This window comes from Cricetulus griseus, chromosome 3 (genome assembly GCF_003668045.3).
Source record: "Cricetulus griseus strain 17A/GY chromosome 3, alternate assembly CriGri-PICRH-1.0, whole genome shotgun sequence".
In the NCBI taxonomy this organism is placed as follows: domain Eukaryota; kingdom Metazoa; phylum Chordata; class Mammalia; order Rodentia; family Cricetidae; genus Cricetulus; species Cricetulus griseus.
The window spans coordinates 69,746,863-69,765,111 of NC_048596.1; the positions used below are offsets into that span (position 1 = coordinate 69,746,863).

The 18,249-nt window shown below is 46.4% G+C and overlaps 1 protein-coding gene across 1 annotated transcript in view; it reads right to left on the bottom strand.

Annotated features, from left to right (window-relative positions):
- Nucleotides 1–12,581, bottom strand: part of Dmbt1 (deleted in malignant brain tumors 1) — a 44,471-nt gene extending 31,890 nt beyond the window's left edge. The window contains 2 exon segments of the mRNA XM_035441610.1: nt 3,592–3,945; nt 12,527–12,581. Coding sequence (XP_035297501.1) covers nt 3,592–3,945; nt 12,527–12,581 — 409 coding nt within the window.
- Nucleotides 12,582–18,249: the final 5,668 nt, after the last annotated feature.

An 18,249-nucleotide genomic window follows, 5' to 3' on the forward strand; every position in this document is an offset into this window, starting at 1 on the left:
CATAATATATCATCACTCTCTGTTTGCTACGGAAATCTCTCTGGCAGCTTTTCTTATCTTGATTGTCTAACCTCAAAGTTCCTTCTGACACAATACTACATCTAGAGATCATGGAATTTGAAACCAATCCCACCCCATGACTGACTCCTCCACACACAAAGAAATGGGCAGTGACAAGGATTGCAGTGGAAGACAGTCCCGTGGATCAGGAGACAATACCACCCAGCCCCTGAAGTGTCCCAAGAAGTCAACACCATGAATGACACTGGGATTGAAACTGACACAGAAAGGTTTATAGAGTTTTGTTACCTATTGGCATATATGTGGTCGGCTCTGGAGTGGTAGTAGGCTCTGGAGTGGTAGTAGGCTCTGGAGTGCTTGCCTCTGCAGTCCATATATAGATGAGAGAGAAAAATAAAAAATACAAAGTTAATTCTCTGTTGATAAAAAACCAGGACATGCAAGTACAGTTAAATCTGCTGATGGGATGTCATTCAGGGACTGTATTGGGTAATGCTATGTGACTTGACATGCATAAGAAATCTCTATAGTCTTGAGTTCTGCCATTCTGAAAGGCATTTTTGTAGAAAATGCTGTTAAGCTACAGACGCTAACACTAATGCTTACATTTGACTTGTACTGAATTCGGAGAAATCAATCCAAAAGTGTTTCCCATACTTACAAAACTAATTCATTGTTCTTATCTAACTGCATTGGCTGATATACCCAATATTATATTCACTAGCAGAGGATTGAAACAACTGTTGCCTTGTTTTTTATGTGAATACATTTTTGATATTCAATATTGTTGTTATGTACCCTAAGCTGCACTAAAACTCAAGACCTTCCTAACTCAACCTCCTGAGTGCTAGAATAGTGTGTGAGTGTGTGTGTGTTTGTGTGTGTGTGTATGTGTGACCATGAATAGCTCAAACGTTTTATTTTTTGTGGAAATGCTTCTTATATGCCCCTTTTCAATAAGATACAAGCGTCAAACTTATATGTAATAAATGTTCAAAATGTGCCCTGGTTCTTGCTCAGGCTACCTCAAAATGTGACATGGTCCTGCAGCTTAGAGTGGAGAATGTGGAGATGAACACATTGCTACCAAATACCCAGCTTCTATTGAGTAACATGGGTAAGGCAGAAGTTGTCCTCTCCCCACATGGTAGTTTGTGGAGTGATCAATCAGCAGTCAATAGGGCTAAGGTTTCTTTATTCAGATACACCAGCCAAGCGCAGGCCAAAGCGTGCCTGGGCTGCAAGGCCAGTGAGAGGAGGAGGGAGCAGGGAGAAGGGCAAGAAGGGAAGGTCCACGTGTCCGTGGTCCCTTAAGAAGCCTTCCTACTGTCACCTTAGACTTCTCCTTATCAATCCCTCACCTGTTCTGGCACACCTGCCCAGGCCACTAGGAGGAGGGGCTACAGTGTCTCCCTACAGTAGATCCTGCTACCAACAGCTCTAGGAAAATGCTCTTCTGCAGGACTGTGTCAAAGCCTTGTCCAATCATCTCTTGCCCTTCAATCTGACTGAAACAGTTGCATCATAGTACCTATAAATCCTAGAGGATTTTCTGCCACCTAAGAGTGTCCTGTAAGGCCACCAGCACAGAGGAGAAAATGGAGTTTCCCTGTATAGTTGTTACAAATAAGTAAAGGTAGAATATGGTTAAGTCAGAATAAAGCCAGTCTCATTCTTGGGATACCTCACATGCCTAAGGAAGAGTAATGCCTGACCTATGGGACATTTGGGGTCCCAAGAAATCCTGGACTGGCCAGAGGCCTTGGTGTGGATATTGTTCTTGCTGATGACTTAGGATCAATAAATCTCATGGATAAAAGGGAGTGGTTTTTCTTCCCAAAGCTCAGGCTGACAGAACCTAAACTGTTCTGATGTGCTGCCAGCAGCTCTCACTGGGAAACTCAAAGAGTAAGGGCAGGATCTGTGATGTCTAGGGTGGAGAATCAGGGCTTCTATCGGATCTTTCAATGACCTCAGAGGGAAGGAAATGACAAAGGCACTGGCTAAGCAGACTTTGTCTTCCTCTCCATGAACTAAAGCCAGAGTCAGCTGTCTAGGCTAGCTAAGGTGCAGTGTGAAACATAGGGACCTCAGGGCTCTGAGAATGGTCAACAAACTCCTAGAAACAAGACCACCTTGGACCCTTTGTAGATACCTCTTCAGGAAGATCCCCACCGACATCTCAGGGACATAATCCAAGGCATATATGCCCATGCAGGCTTGAAGCCTTATTGGGAAATTTCCCATGGGAACCTAGGACCCACATACTCTGCCTTCTGCCCGTCGTCTGGATCAGAGGTGAGTCTGTGGGTTCTGGGGACAATAACGCCACAGAATTACCACATATTACATCTTACCTTCTGTGGACACTGCTGTAGTTTCTTCAGTTTCATATATAACATCTGCAGAATGAGAAAGCAAGAATTCATTGGATGTTGGTCCTCGCTTGAATCTCAGAAACTGGAGCTGGCATTTCACATGCTAAAACCTTCCATCACTGAAATTATGAGACTTTTCCTTGTAGAATCTGACACTGTCCTTTTGTTACGTTGACACTGAGATGTCACCACAAGCATCTCTTGTCCCTCACCCTCATTCATCTCCTCTGCTTCTACTCCATTCCAACCACCACCAAGTTCATTAGCAGCCCCATCCTAGGCACAAGACAAGAAACAGCCAGATGACATTTGAATTCAAAAGGCATTTGGTTGTTTCTGTAGTTCAAACACAACCTCTCATTATAAACATTGCCATCACTAAAATATTCCAGAGAAGGTGGCCCCAACTAGAAAGAGAGGAGAGTTCCAGAGATTATTTCAGAATGGCAGAATAAATCTTCTCACAAAGTGGCTGCTTGGAGGAACATGCTCCTTCAAGCACAATCCTCAGGTGGTGTTTGGATCACCATAGTCACACAATGCTTGTCGTGACATGTGCTCAAAACAACTGTCTATTGGTAGCTAAACTAGCAAATCCTCTTGGGGGACACACAGTAGACTGGTTTACTGGGTGGTTTCTTTGTAGATTAAAGGATGCCTTGGTATTTGAATTGTTACCAGCATCTTATAGTCAATGAGATATAATGTCTTAGGATTTGTTGGTTGGATCAGGGAGAATTTGTCATCCTCCTGTTAGTGTGTTTTTGCTTGTCATTTAATAGCCAATAAAGAGAACATATTGGCCACTCTTTGCTTTGAATTTGGTTTGGACATTTAGGTAAATGACCAGCAATTGCCTCATCAGCTACTGCCTTTAAAGAAAGAGAAACTGACCTTTTGGGTCAAGGATGATATTGATGCCACTCCTCAGAGTGATAGTATCAGAGAGCTCTGATGGGATAAAGCCTGTCTACACCACTTCCCAGCCTGTGACACTCTGAGCCTCAGTAGCTTCGTCTATGAAGAGAGACTGATGTATGCAGCCTCTAACATCAATTAAGGCATGACTCACAGCAAAGCAAGTAAGTAGCCACGTGCTGTGCACATACAAGCACACATACACACGTACACACAGAAGCACGGTGTTGCCTAAGAGTGTGCATGCAATGTCTAGAAGCAACAGCAGCACTACCTGAACACACGACTCCGGCGTCTTCCCTGTGGCCACAGTCATGGTTGTACCACCCATCATGCTGACAGCTGGACAGGTAGGGTTCCTGTCCTGAGCAGTACACAGCTCCCATGAGAATGTCCCCTGAGCCCTGACCAAAGTGGGCCCCTCCAGGTGCTGATACAGAATGGCCACAGCCGAGCTGCCGACAGACGACATCTGCATCCTGGGTGTCCCAGCTGTCGTCACACACGGTGCCCCAGTAGCCTTGGTACAGGACCTCCACCCGGCCCTGACACCGGTGACCTCCATTCACAAGCCTCAGAGGCAAACCTGCATTGACACAGCGGGAACTGCTCTCTTGGCATGCTGTGGCTTGCACCCGCCCAACTTTGTTCTCCCTTCTTCTGACTTAGGGTCCCTTCCAGGACCCTAAATAGTACCTTCTTCATAGTCTTCCCACTCTGCTGTACCCCACATTCTCTGGTAACTTCCCAGACAAGGGACCCTCAAAGTCACCTCTTCAGTCCTAATTTAGCCCCGACAGTCCCAGTGCAGAACTCTAGAGGCACATTCCATCAGCGTTCAGGACATCCATGTCTATAACTCTAAACCCAGTCTCCGTCCTCCATTGGGGTCCATGATGCCAACCTGTGAGCATCAAGTTGCATGTCTCTCTCTCTCTCCACCTCTCCATGCAGCTCTCACCAAGGCTGTCACCCTAAGCTATACATCCATCTTCCTGAAGCCACCCTGCTCTGGGACCTCTCCATCCAACTCTGCCTCTGCCTAGCTCATATCTAATGCTTGCTGATCAGTGTCCCAGTCAGACTTTCTGAAGGGTGTGCTTCAAGCCATTTCTGTCTTGAGGATTCGCTCTGCCCCCTGGTTCATCCTTGAGTTTCATCCTGACAAAGTACACGTATATTTTAGTAACTTCCATGCCCAAAGTGCTTCAGCACTTGCCAGGAATGACCTTTAATCCCAGCACTTGGGTGGCAGCACCACACAGATTTCTGCTAGTTCAAGTTTAGTATTGTCTACATAAGGAGTTCTAGCTCAGGCAGGGGTACTTGGTAAGAACCCTCCCGTCTCTCTCTCTCTCTCTCTCTCTCTCTCTCTCTCTCTCTCTCTCTCTCTCTCTCTCTCTCTATCTCTCTCTCACGCACACACACACACACACACACAGAGAGAGAGAGAGAGAGAGAGAGAGAGAGAGAGAGAGAGAGAGATGAGTTTCACCATCCTCTCTATCCTCATCAGGATCAAGGCTGCAATGGTATTCGTCTAAGGAAGTTTCCCTCTACCACTCCAGCCTGCTATCCCACTAAGAACAAACATGACTGGGGAGTCAGCAGGCAGATTGCTTCTGAGTGGTGTGGTACCTCTAAGCCATTCCAAGGTATTCCCAGGTGCACTCTTGGTCTGAATGAGCCCATCTTGCCGCCCTCTGCTGGCCACTCTGCAAATGTCCCCCTAGAGAACTGCCAGCCAGCCTCAGTTTGGTCCTCACTGGAGGTTGGTCAAAAGACTTCCCCTGAGTCCCTGCCAGAACATTCCTGCATCTCTCAAGACGTGTACTGAAAAGGGAAGGATTGGCTTTGTCATGCCAGGGGCACAGTGGCACAGTACATTGTCCTCTATAGCCTGACCTACCAAATTTACACAAAAGTATGCATGCTCTCTGCCCTATTGGGCAAAGAATTAGTAGATGGAAGACTTCTCTAAGATGAATACCATTGCACCCTTGGTCCTGATGAAGATGGAGAGGATGCTGAAGCATTGTGTGTGTGTGTGTGTGTGAGAGAGAGAGAGAGAGAGAGAGAGAGAGAGAGAGAGAGAGAGAGAGAGAGAGAGAGAGAGAGAGCATGCTGGGGGTCTCACCGCCTTCCTCTGGCTGAGCTAGAACTCCTTATGTAGACAATACTGAACTTGAACTATTAGAAATCTATGTGGTTCTGCCACCCAAGTGCTGGGATTAAAGGTGTATGCCATCATTCCTGGAAAATGCTGAAGCACTTTGGGCATGGAAGTTACTAAAATATACATGTACTTTGTTAGGATGAAACTCGAGGACCAACCAAGGAACAGAGGAGAGTCCTCAGGACAACAATGGGCATTTCCTGATTGGGGGTGGGGGAAATGGCATGATGTAGTCTGTCCTGGGTTCAGATCCCACCTTCCTACTTTTAGCCAGAGAATTGTACACATGTGAGTATTGACAGATTATCTAAGTGTGTCTTTTTTTCCCCATCTGCAAAATAGGATTAATGAAACTTACCTCAAAATGTTGGGAAGATTTCATGACAATAGCACATATTATCTGTATTAGCTGAACATTGATTATGTGAGACATTTTTAATTGTTGAAAGATTTGTTTTATATTTAATTATGTGGGTGGGCATGTGTCTGTGTGCAGGTATGTGCACATCAGTACAGGTGCCCATAGAGGCCAGAAGACGGTATCAGAGCCACTTGGGTTGGAGTTATAGGTGGTTATAAACTGTCCAATCTGGGTGCTTAATCCTTTAATCCCAGCACTTTAATCCCAGCACTCTGCAGACAGAGCTAGGGGATCTCTGTGAGTTCAAGGCCAGCCTTGTCTACAGAGCAAGTTTCAGGACAGCCAGAGCTACACAGAGAAACCTTATCTCAAGAAGGACAAAGAGGAGGAGGAAGAGGAGGAGGAGGAGGAGGAGGAGAAAGAGAAAAAAGAAGAAACTTGGGTCTTGTACAAGAGCAGTGTGTGCTCTTAATGACCGAGCCATCTCTCCAGCCTCTACTTTAAATTTTGTTGTGTTCACTTCATACATGAAAATGATTTGGGTTGGGGTGCATAACAAGTTACCTGGCTTTTGATGGTGATATTATTTACCTTTGCAAGAATGGCTCTTATTGTACAAAGGAAGAAACAGTGACTGTTTCCAACTAGCTTTTTGGACACTTGGCTAAAGCTGATTTCACCCAGCAAGTGACTGAAGGGCAGGGAGAAGAAGGAAAGGGAAAGACACGGATTGGTGGAGTGTGCCCAGCTGCTTTACACTCACGTCTCTCATCTTGACTCCTTCCCTGAATTCTGTGCCCAAAGCTGCAGTTGGATTCCACCAGACAACAGAAGCAAAGCTGGTCATCTAAGTTATCTCCACTGTCAACTTAGCACAGCTGAGTCATTTGAAAGAGTCTCAAATGCTGGGTTTGTCTAAATCACATTGGTTTATGGCCATGTCTGTGGGAAATTGTCTTGTCAGATAATTGAGGGGGACTGCCAGCCCACTGCCATGGGCATGTGAGCCCGTGCTGTATAAAAATGCTAGCTAAGCATGAGCAAGAAAGCCAGTAAGCAGGGTTCCTCCATGGCCTCTGCAACAGTTCCTTCTTCCAGGTTCCTGCCTCAGGATCCTGCCCTGTTTTCACTGGATGATGGAACAAAACCTGTAAGCCAAATAAACCCTTCCCCCTCCAAGTAGCTTATGGCCAGTGTTTTATCACAGCAACAGAAAGCAAACTAGACCCCCAACCTAATGAGTAGCCTGAAGTCAGAGACTAAGAGCAAAGTAGAAGGCCTTACCATTAATTGTCGGATCTCGATTTGGCCAACCTTAAGAAAGATGAAACTCAGTTTAGAAAAGGATCCACTGTTTAGAAATGGTCTCCTACAGGTTACAAAATTAGTCTCAACTGCACTGTACATTCTGGTTGGGGGGCCGGTTGATTTGTGGTTCAGTCTTGGCTATGTACACTGCCCAAGGTCTTGATTAAGATGACTTTTTGCAAAAATAGATAAAAGCAAGTGGGTTGGAGATAAAGTACACATCATTTCAGATATGATAAAGAAGAACAGGCCATAGTGGCACACTCCTGGAATCCCAGAACTCTGGACCTAGAGGTAAGAGGATCTGTAATTCAAGCATAGCCTTGCCTACACAGCAAGTATGAGATCAGTCTAGACTACATGGGCCTCAAAAATAAATAAATAGATAAATAAACAAGCAAAATATGTACATACTTTCCTGTTGTTTTGAAGTCTTGTCAAACTAATGACCCTATAACCTTGCTAATACTGAAGTCTTATTAGTCTTGGGCCAAGTAGGAGTTTTCCCAAAGTGTGAAGGAGGGCAGGTTATCCTTCCATATCCTCTGCCAAATCACAGATCCAAGAGTCACGCTGAGTGATTCAGATTCTCTAGAGGGAAGGACATCAATCCCAGGACCTGCACTCAGTACTCTATTAGATTCTGACACACACTGAAATTCAAGGCAGGGGCAAGGTCAGATTGAAGACTGTGACTGTATTACCACGTGACACTTTATGTTCTAGCTGGCAGAAGCTTCTGTTGTCATTACATGTCTAGATGGGACACAGAATATTTAATGAAGCCTTATATCATTTACTACCATTTAGTGAGGTGGTAATTATTATGACATAGGGGAAAAACTCTATCTGATACAGGTCCATCTTTTCAAAGTACTTACCAGGTGTGGTGTAGCTTGTTTTAGAAGCTGTAAGGGAATAAAAACAAATTCAGATGTGTGTTTCACCCACAGGGATCCTGGAAAAACCTACCTGGGAAGCAATAGCACTGACTCTTGATCAACTAGGAACACATGAGGTCAAGTTTACCAACCCCTGAACAGAAAATTTTATACCTCTGCTGTGTGGGCTCCCCCAAACATCTAACATTGAGGTTCCATTTTCATTGGTCAAATGAGCAAAACAGTCTTAGTAGATTCCAGTCAGTACTCTGTATCCATGACTTCCTTCACAGATTACACAGGCAGTGGAGAAAAAGACAGGGGAAAACACCTGCATCTGTACTAAGCACTCAGAGACGTTCACTCTTGTCCTCATCCCAGGAGCAATATGGCACAGCAATGACCTACACAGCCTTGATATTCTATCAGGTGCTGTATCTGGGGATACAGGCAGACATGTGTGGGTCACACACCAGTTTATATAAAGATTTGAGGATGAGGGGTGGGCATGAGCAAGGGAGTTCTTAGAGTCATCCTCCTATGGAGACCAAGGATAACTGCTCGGGAATGGTGAGGATATAGCTGATATTGTTCCTGGTTTAGCATATGTGTATATGTATATGCATTTATTATGGTAACAGCAAGGCTGCTCAGGTCTGGCAAGCGGCATGAGGTCTGGATGCTCATAGTTATATCCTCTGGCCTGCTTGTTGAAATACGTCCTTGTGAGCCAGGCACCCTATTAGGCTCTTGGTACATGTGCCAAGCTTGGCATTAAATAAGCAAGGTGTGTTCCCTTCCCTCCAGAGACTTCCAGCATAGTTAGGCATCTGAAGATATCAATAGACAGTCTTGTACGGGGGATATGGTGGGAGAATATGAATAGCCACTTGATGGCGTACAGTGTATGTGTGTGCCTGTGTGTCATTGTCCATTTCTGTCTCTGTGTGTCTGTCTAGGATTGTGTTTGTCAGTGTGTCGTGTGTGTGTGTGTGTGTGTGTGTGTGTGTGTGTGTGTGTGTAACAATTTGTCTCTGTACCATGTCTGTGATATACTTGTTTGCATGTCAGAATATATGAGTATGTGCTTCTGTGTCCATGTCTGTATCTCTCTGTATGTATCTGTCCATGAAAGTATCTATGTATGTATGGGTTTATCTCTCTGTGGGTCTGTGTGTATTGTGTGTGCATGTGTGTGTGTGTGTGTGTGTGTGTGTGTGTGTGTGTAACAATTTGTCTCTGTACCATGTCTGTGATATACTTGTTTGCATGTCAGAATATATGAGTATGTGCTTCTGTGTCCATGTCTGTATCTCTCTGTATGTATCTGTCCATGAAAGTATCTATGTATGTATGGGTTTATCTCTCTGTGGGTCTGTGTGTATTGTGTGTGCATGTGTGTGTGTGTGTGTGTGTGTGTGTGCGCGCGCACGCACGCATGTGTGTTTCTAAGTATATTGTGTATAAATCAGGAAGGGTCTTCTAAAGGGGACAATGTCCCTGGTCTTTAGGAAGAGCAGTTACAATAAGCTAGTTAAGGAGAGGACAAAATAGACTGGCTCTAGAGACCAGAGCAGTGAGAGTGAGCTGACTGTGCCTACAGGTGGCGCTGTTGGGGTGTGTACTGTAGCAAGCATGGCTTTGTACAGTGAGTGAACTGCAGAGCCCTTTATGGTGAAGACAATAAATAAAACCAGGAGGTATACTGGGCACAGTAGCTCACAGCTGCAATCCCGGCACTTGTGGGGCTGAGGCTGAGGAATTAGTACTTGACGGCCAGAAGCCAGGGTCAGGCAGATAGACATGTCTCAGTGAGACAAGCAATGTAGAAAACAGCAAGAACATGGAGGAGCTGAAATACAAAGAGATGTCAGCCTGCAGCGGCAGAGACACAAAGACACAGGAGACAATGTGGGACCATGAGGTGCCAGCCTGCAGATGGAGTCAGTATCATGGTGAAACCTCAGCCCCCCCCCCAAGTTCAATAGCATTCAGCTGTGGGGTTCTATATGCCCAGTGGTGTGTTCATACAGCAATGATGACATTGAAAGGGGATAGCTGTGACATCCTCGGGGCCCATTATGTCAGCAACTCAGAGAAGCCTTCCCAATCAGCACCACTCTCAGTGCCTGGAAGGCCTCATTCAGATTCCCCCTGCCTTTCCAAGGAGGTAGGACACAACTTCAGTTACACTGTGGAATGGCTAAGTACAAATGAGGAATCTGCCAGGAATATATTCATAGGCAGCTCCCTCGTTCTATAAAACCTTGGCTGTGAAGAAATGGGAACAAAGGGGGTGAAATTAAAAAGGTGTTTTGTTTGTTTGCATGTTTGTTTTTGTTTTGTTTAAGCTAATTTTAGATTTAAAAGAACATAGCAACCATCCCACAGAGTTCCCATGGGCCACTTACTCCCTCCCCCTGCCCAACTATAGCAGCCTGCATCTCACAGTGCATTTGTCGCAACTGACAACCAAATGCGGTGCCCTCCTACTGACTCCTGGCTGAGTCTTATTTGGATTATTCTCCTCTTCTGGGAGACATCCCGAGTTCCACACTACCCTGAAGAAGTCACATTAGGACACAACATCAGGAAAATGACTAGAATAGAACACGGACCATTCTGAGGCTCATTCCACCCGATAGCCCTTCCTAAGTGACCTCATTCATTGACATCCCTTTGTATAACAAAGAACATTGCCCCATTTGCAAATGAATAAACTGAGGTCAATGCAGGAGTTAGGCTGTTACACCACTGCTGTCCCAGTGGTGTTCTTGGCTCTGCCACTGAGCAGCAGAGGTGTCACAGCCTCTCTCTTGCCAGGCATGAGCTGTGCACTTGACTTTGTACAAAGACAGCCCTGAGATGACCCATGCACAGATTCAGCCCCCTCTGTTCCCTGCCTGGGCCGGAGGCCATGGCTTCACCCACCATAGCTGCTACTGCAGAGCCAACACAGCGGTTCTACTCCGGGTTCAAAGTCTAGCCCAGCTGCCAGATAGCTGATCTCCTGAGCCTTAGTGTCCCCCATATGATGATGCCTAACTTTGGGGTGTCACCAGACTTGAACTGGAGAAGCTCGTGTAGAAGAGAGGCAGCTCCCCTCTGTATGCTGAAGCCACAAGCTTGCATGAACATGCAGGCATGCATGCACACATGCATGGCTGTACATAAGCATACATGTACGTTAAGATGGCAAACTCCCTCAGCCCCATAGTGCTAATGCCTTTGTTTCTTTGTGGCTAGGACAATGACGTTAGTTTTCTCTTCTCCAGGTCTGTGGTGATTCCAGGTCAGTGGGAAGGGACAGAGCCAGTCTGTTACCCTGAAAGCGTACCCTATCTCCCATTTCATACTCTCCAAGAAAACAGCCTGTCTAGTCCTAGACTGCCTCAGTCTAGAAGCTCTTGGTCAGTAATACAAGCCTGAGGGTTTAGTCTTTGGATGGTGTTCTCATGAAAGCCATCCCCAAAGTGAGTCTTCATCTTCAGCAGACACTCACCCACTGACCGTTATGGAATTCATCTGGCTATCTAGCAAAAATATGAAATCTAGCCAAAGTGACACCAAAGGAGGGGAAAGGGGGAGGGTATGTGAAGAAGAAATAAAGGGGAGGAAGGGAAACCAGGAAGAATGGAGATAAAGGAGGGAAGGAAGGAAGAACTATGAGAAGATGAAAAGATAAGATAACCAGGAATAGGGAAGATAGGGGAGGAGAGAGAGACAGAGACAGAAAAGAGATATGGGCAGAGACAGACAGACAGAGAGGAGAGAGGAGAGAGGAGAGAGGGAGAGGGAGAGGGAGAGAGAGAGAGAGAGAGAGAGAGAGAGAGAGAGAGAGAGAGAGAGAGAGAGAGAGAGAGAGAGAGACTGAGCAGGTAGGCTTGTCCTCTGTGAGATGACACAGATTCAACCATGCCAAGGACTAGCCATGTAAGTCTTCCTCGCTCATAATTTGACACTCTGAGAACATGAGACCATGTTGGAGTGACTGAGTGCAAGTGACCATCACAGTGACACCATCCTGACTACCAGTCACTTGACCCAGCTTTGCTCAACAAATATTGGTCACAGAGCCAGACATGCAAGAGAGAAGGCACATGCAGAACGTTGACAGAGGACCGTCTCTCTCCATTTTCACAGCACACCATCTGTGTATTTAGCAAGGGCTAAGGCCCCTTCCTAATGCCATAAGCCTTTCCTGAGCCTGGGGACTGGTAAGCAGAGTCAGTCATTCCCTTCGTTGAACAACTCCCTGAAAGCATTAACAGAGCTGCTGCTTTTTCTCACTGTCACCATTTGTAACTCTCAGGCAGAAACAGAGCACTTCTTCTACATACTTGCAAGAATTTATACTTATTAGCAAATAACCTCCTTGAGATGGACAGTCACACAGCCATGGACAGATTCATCTAAGCCACCAGGACCTAGGTTTGCAGGAACGCAATTCATGAATATAAATAATGAGATAGAATACCTGTACAAAGAATTTGACCCCATAAAAGACATATTGCGAAGATGACCGTGGAGATCCCCATCGTGCAGGTTCCTCTCAATTTGAGCAGAAATTCCTTGATATTTATAAGCTCCTAGGTGGAAGGAGGTGTGCCCTCCTGGGTGATATATTTCTATTGCTGCTATAAATCCATATGAAGGAAGTGAGGAACTTTTTTTTAACTGCCTGGTTAATCCATGGGAACAAGGTTTTGTGTGTTTGATTGATTGTGGTATGAACAATCTGGCTATTGCCCAATGCAGAGGCCTGACTTCAGTGATAAAACTTCCTTCTAGGTGAGCATCAAAGATTCCCAATGGGTCCTTGAAAATGGCCTTGGTTTTCATCTTGGAGAGTCTGAAGGAAATTATGGGAAGCAGGATGTGGGCTGTTGGGCAAATAAAAGAAGTGGTGCCAAGGGAAAGGCGTGTGTTTGGGATGGTTTATCCTGGCAGGCTGTCCTCCTAGTTGGCTCTGGTGGGCATCACTAAGGCTCGGAGGACTGAGAATGCCCTTGCTTACTGACCAAAGAATGGAAGGCATGAGGGAGCGTCCCACCCAGACCATGCACCCGTGCTAGCTTCCATCAGATGGGCCACCAAGAGCTGAGTCCCACCAATGCTATAGCCCAAAAGCTGAGAAATTCATGACCTCAGACTGAACCACCCCCAGCCTTCTCACCCAGCTTTGATTTCTTATCCTCAGCAATCACACTGTATGATGCTTGGGCCTTGACAATGGTACACAAATTGTCCCTTGTTTCTGTCTCTCTTTCACTCAATCCCCTTCTTCAGGTTTGTGATGTAAATGTCCCCCACTCTTTGGAACACCCCATTCTGCATCCCAGGATTCTTATAGACCCCCACACTCTGAAAAGGTTGCTTGGCATTTGTAAGATACTTTCTGTGGTATACAGTGGAAGCTGCTAGCTCAGCAGCATTGCCTGTTTTCTGGCCTGGTGAGTAGGGCCTTGCCTCCTAAGATTCCCAGGGCACCTTGGCTCCTTCACTTTACACTGTTTCCCTGTGGTCTCTGTACTTGATTCTAGTGGGATGCTGTGATGTCACCTTTAGGAGCTGAGAGTCTGCGTCTAATTTCATCCAAAGGCAAGCCACATTCCAGGTTTCCAGACTTCTGTGCTGGCCAGAGTCTTCAGACAGTGGGGACACCTGTTTTAGGACAATCCTCATAAGGATAGCACTGCTACCCACATTATACTTTGAAATCAAACTCACCCCAGGACACTCAGATCCTTGGAAATCCAACTGCACTAATTACACTGTTCAAATACTATTGGTACACCAGGAAATTTTAGTCGCTGACAATGGAGGTGTATTTTGGCTTTAAAATGAGTCTGCATGAGAGACTAAATTATATCCCAATAGTTTGTTTGGGAGCAAAGAATAAGAACAAGGAAACTGAATGGCATCCAAGGGCAACTCTTATCCAGATAAAGGAAATTGTCATGGACCTCCTCAGGCAGTTTCTTCACAAAGAACTGTTCTGGGCACCTCTAATTGCTTGGTGTCATAACTGCTCCTCCAAACCATGAACATATAGTCCTAGGTAAGTTGGAGACATGGGAGACTTGACGAGGTCACCTCCAAGCCAGACATGTATGAGCATGACCACAACCAGTTCAGTTCATCTAAGGATTCCTGTTGAATTCCAGTTGAGTAGAGAGTGACATTCATTGACCTTTGGGGAGAAGTAAGAGGTGGGCCCATTTCCTCCATCAGAAGGCCTATGGGCCTGGGTGACTGACGTTGAGACAGTTGCATCCAGAAGGAATGCCCAGCTAGAGTATCTCCTCCTCCCTTCAGTCATCACCTGGACCTGTGAGGGAGAGATGAACAAGAAACAAAGATGCCACCAGAACCCATGACAGAATAAAACTACGGAAGTCACTGAGAGAGCATAACATGATCAAGTGAACCTCCAAGTCAGATCTATCCTAGAGTCCAAAACTCAGCTGCACAATTCTTGGAAGGGGGGAATGGTATGCATCAGGAGGCAAATGGCAAGGCAATGCTGGGTTGAAATTGATCAAGATTGACTGCAAGTCTGATGAACTAAGCTACCCCAAAAGGTAGATTGGTCTTAGGCCCTAAAAGAAGGAAGACCATTTCCCTCTGAATGAACTGCCCTGCCCTGCACATTTCTGCACTGAACGCCTGGCTTTCAAAGAGTGGGCTCTGGACCCTGCTAAGAGCTTGTAGAACAAAACCCAAGGCTTCCACATAGGGCTTGGTGATGTGTTACAACAGTCCATGCATGGGTCAGAACCTTACTCAACACAGAGACTATCTACACTGAAGAACACACAAGGAACCTTTTCAGTGTGCCAGGACTCCATGGACCAGGCAGTCAGTGACCACAGGAAACTCCACAGATGACAGTTATGTTGAAGAAATAGGCACATGGGACACACAGGAGCCAAGAATGACCCCCACAGCTGGATTTTGAGTCACTGACACCAACTAAAGATGCCACCTATATGATAGGGAACCCAAATGGAAGGTGGGAATTTGGAGAGCAAATATTCCCTGGGCCATGTCCCTTCCCTCAACTCTTCTTCCTCATTACAGTCCACCTAGTCTGCAGTTTCCATGACCTTCAATTGACCCAAAATCTCTCCTCCAGACCTGCTCTCAAGTCCTTTGCAACCTACATGCTACCTCCACCCTGTGAAACCTGTCCTGTAGATCTGACCAGAAGAGGAGGACCAGGGTCAAAGGTATACCAGAGCACTAACAAACAGCCGGTGGCAGCTAGGATTGGGCTACTCAGAAGGGGCCCAGATCTACTCAACTGTGATAGCTTCTAGGACAGTGGAGAAATCAATATCTGGTGATTTGTCTAGAAAGTGGAAGTAGAATGTTTGAAAACGCAGTGGGAAATAACATGAGTGGAACTGGGAGAAGGAGCTGGTGACAGGGCAGGTACTTGGGACAAGGGAAATAGAGTGAGGTATGGGGGCTTCTCCAGCTACACAGTGAAGCCAAGGAAGAGAGGGCAAGACTGCCTTATGGAAGTATGACTGAGGGTCAAAATTCAAGAAAGGAAAAGTCAGGGGCCACAGGAAGTCGGAGAGCAGGGGACTTCTACTGAGCCCCATGCTTCAGCGCCATGTGAACTTCCTTCTTCCTACTAGATTCCACAAACCTGCAAATATTCAAATAAATTCATTTCTGAGACCAACACAAGAATGCTAATTTATTTGGTAAGCAGACTTCTTTAAGGTCAGTTTTCATCCCCTCCATGTCATAAACCAATGGATATTTAAACAAAAAAGAGACAAGAATAAGCTCAGAGTAGAGGCCCAGCCTCGTGGACAAGTACCAGGCTCTGGTTTAACACAGCTAAATAGACATAGTCATAGTCACAGTCAACAAGGGTGGCCTTGTTGGAGATGAGTAGCATAGGCTATTCCAAAGGGCCATATCCCAGCCCAGAGCCAGACTCCTTCTGATCAGTTCACCCTGGTTCTGTACCTCCATGCATTTCCCTCCTAACCTTCCAAAACCCATCTGTGGGTACCTCAATGTATCTGCATAAAGACTGAACTCAGTGACTGCCCCAAGCAGAGGCCATGTGCCCAGTCAGCCTGGACCAGTAGGAGCCCTACTGCTGATCCAAGGGTTGTGAATGCCAGAGCCCTTTTCCCTTGCATGGGTGAAACATTGGGTTAGGATCATTACATAGTCACTTGACCTAAGGCTGTTCTCAGTGCATGCCTAGGCCCTGTTGATCATCTCTGCCCCCTGGCTTCCATGGGACTGGCCCTCTGGTCTTCCTTTTCTTGAGATCTGGAAAAATGTTCTGCCCAGTTATTTCTCACCTTTTATAGAGGTTGTATGTTTCAAGTCTGGGAAGCCACACAGGTAGGTAGGACAAGAAGCAATGTGACCGAGGTTGGGAGAACAATACAGTAAATGCTGTGGTTGCTCAGAGGAAGACATGAGAGAAGCCAGGCCTGAACAGTCCTGGGGCTCAAGCCACATCAGAGCCCTACTGGGCTCTGGGTAGGGCCTCATCCCGAGCCATGATTTCTCTAGCTTTGCAGTGTCAAGCTTCTCTAAGGGTAGAGACAATGTTCTGAGCTGCTAGCTGAGTGTGTCATGTGAACAACACAAAGGATCCTATCTAAAAGGAAAACCCTAGAAATGGAGGGACCAGGATAGGGCTGTAGCTAGCAGAGTGTTCACTTAGCATATATGAAGCCCTGGGTTCCAGCCCAGAACATCATAAAACCAGATGTGGAGGTACAGGCCTGTAATCCCACACTTGAGGCAGGAGAATCATAAATACACTCAAGGTCATCCTTGACTACACAGCAAGTTCAAAGACATCTTGGGCTACATGAAAATCCTGTCCAGAAGAAAGGAAGGAAGGAGGGAAGGTGGTAGGAAGGGAGGGAGGAAGGAAGGAAGGAAGGAAGGAAGGAAGGAAGGAAGGAAGGAAGGAAGGAAGAAGCCCATGATCTATTGCCCACTTTGCCAAAGAGTCCCCCATAGTTCCAAATGATCTCAGGTGTGGCCCTGGGGACCCAGCAGCCACCACCAGGCCTCTCCACCCCAGATAATTGGTTCATGCAGAGTTTAAGGCAATAGCTCAGAAGCACTGATTTGCTCAACAACTACTACCATGTCCCCAGTCAGCTTTTGACCATGGGCTTGGCAGGTGGCATTGAAAAATACAAGAGAAACTGTCACTCCAAGGAACTTGGAACAAAAAGGGAGTTTTAAATGTGTATGGGGCAATGACGGATACACAACACTAAGCCAAGGCAAAGAAAATAAAAGTGCTATTGGTGTCACCAAGCTAAAGGGCAGCAGAGCCATAATGGGATTCTTATGTGTTGCCAATGAAGGAGCAAACCGCAATGGATGGCCTCCACTGAGCTCACTGACACTTCGGTGAGTTCCTTGAATGGGGATATCACGTTGGGTTTATTTCCTCCTTCCTTATTACAGCCCCAGGCCAGAGAGCTACAGTCTCTCTCTCTCTCTCTCTGAGTGTGTGTGTGTGTGTGTGTGTGTGTGTGTGTGTGTGTGTGTGTGTGTGTGTGTGTGTTTTCATGTGTATTGACATGTAGTAACCCACAGCAGATAACACAAGCCTGTCTTGGTAGGTGTAGCTAGACAAACATGTGCTTTCCACTGCCTTGAAGGCCACCTTGCTGAGGGTTCTGATAGTGTCAGTCTCCAGAAGAAGCAAGCAGGGTCTGTGCAAATTAGGAGGAAGCGGCCTTTCCTGGGATATTCTCCATTGCTTCTGGTACACCTCCAGGTGGACAACATGAACGCTGCCAACAGGCTCTGGAAGAAAGAATTGCTGAGGCAGTTCTGCTTGTGTCACACAGGCCAGGGACCAAGGGGTCTTCCTCACCCAACCAGAAGAAACCACTAAGAGTCTTGGATTCTGATCCTGTTCCCACACAGAAAGCTGACACCTTCCTCTCCAGCTCCTGCACACAGGACAGCCTGCCTCACTCTCCTGGCATCTCCTTCATCTCTCACACCATGCTGTTGCAGCCTAAGTCCACATGCACCCATTCCAGGTCCTACTCAGAAGTTCCACCCCCAACTCTGTCCACCCGGCATGACCTCAAAAAGCAGCTGGGGATGTCTATCAAACGCCACCACCTTCCTGTACCCTGCATCTCATGGAACAGTTCCACAAGCCTTGGACAGGTAAGACGTGGGGTG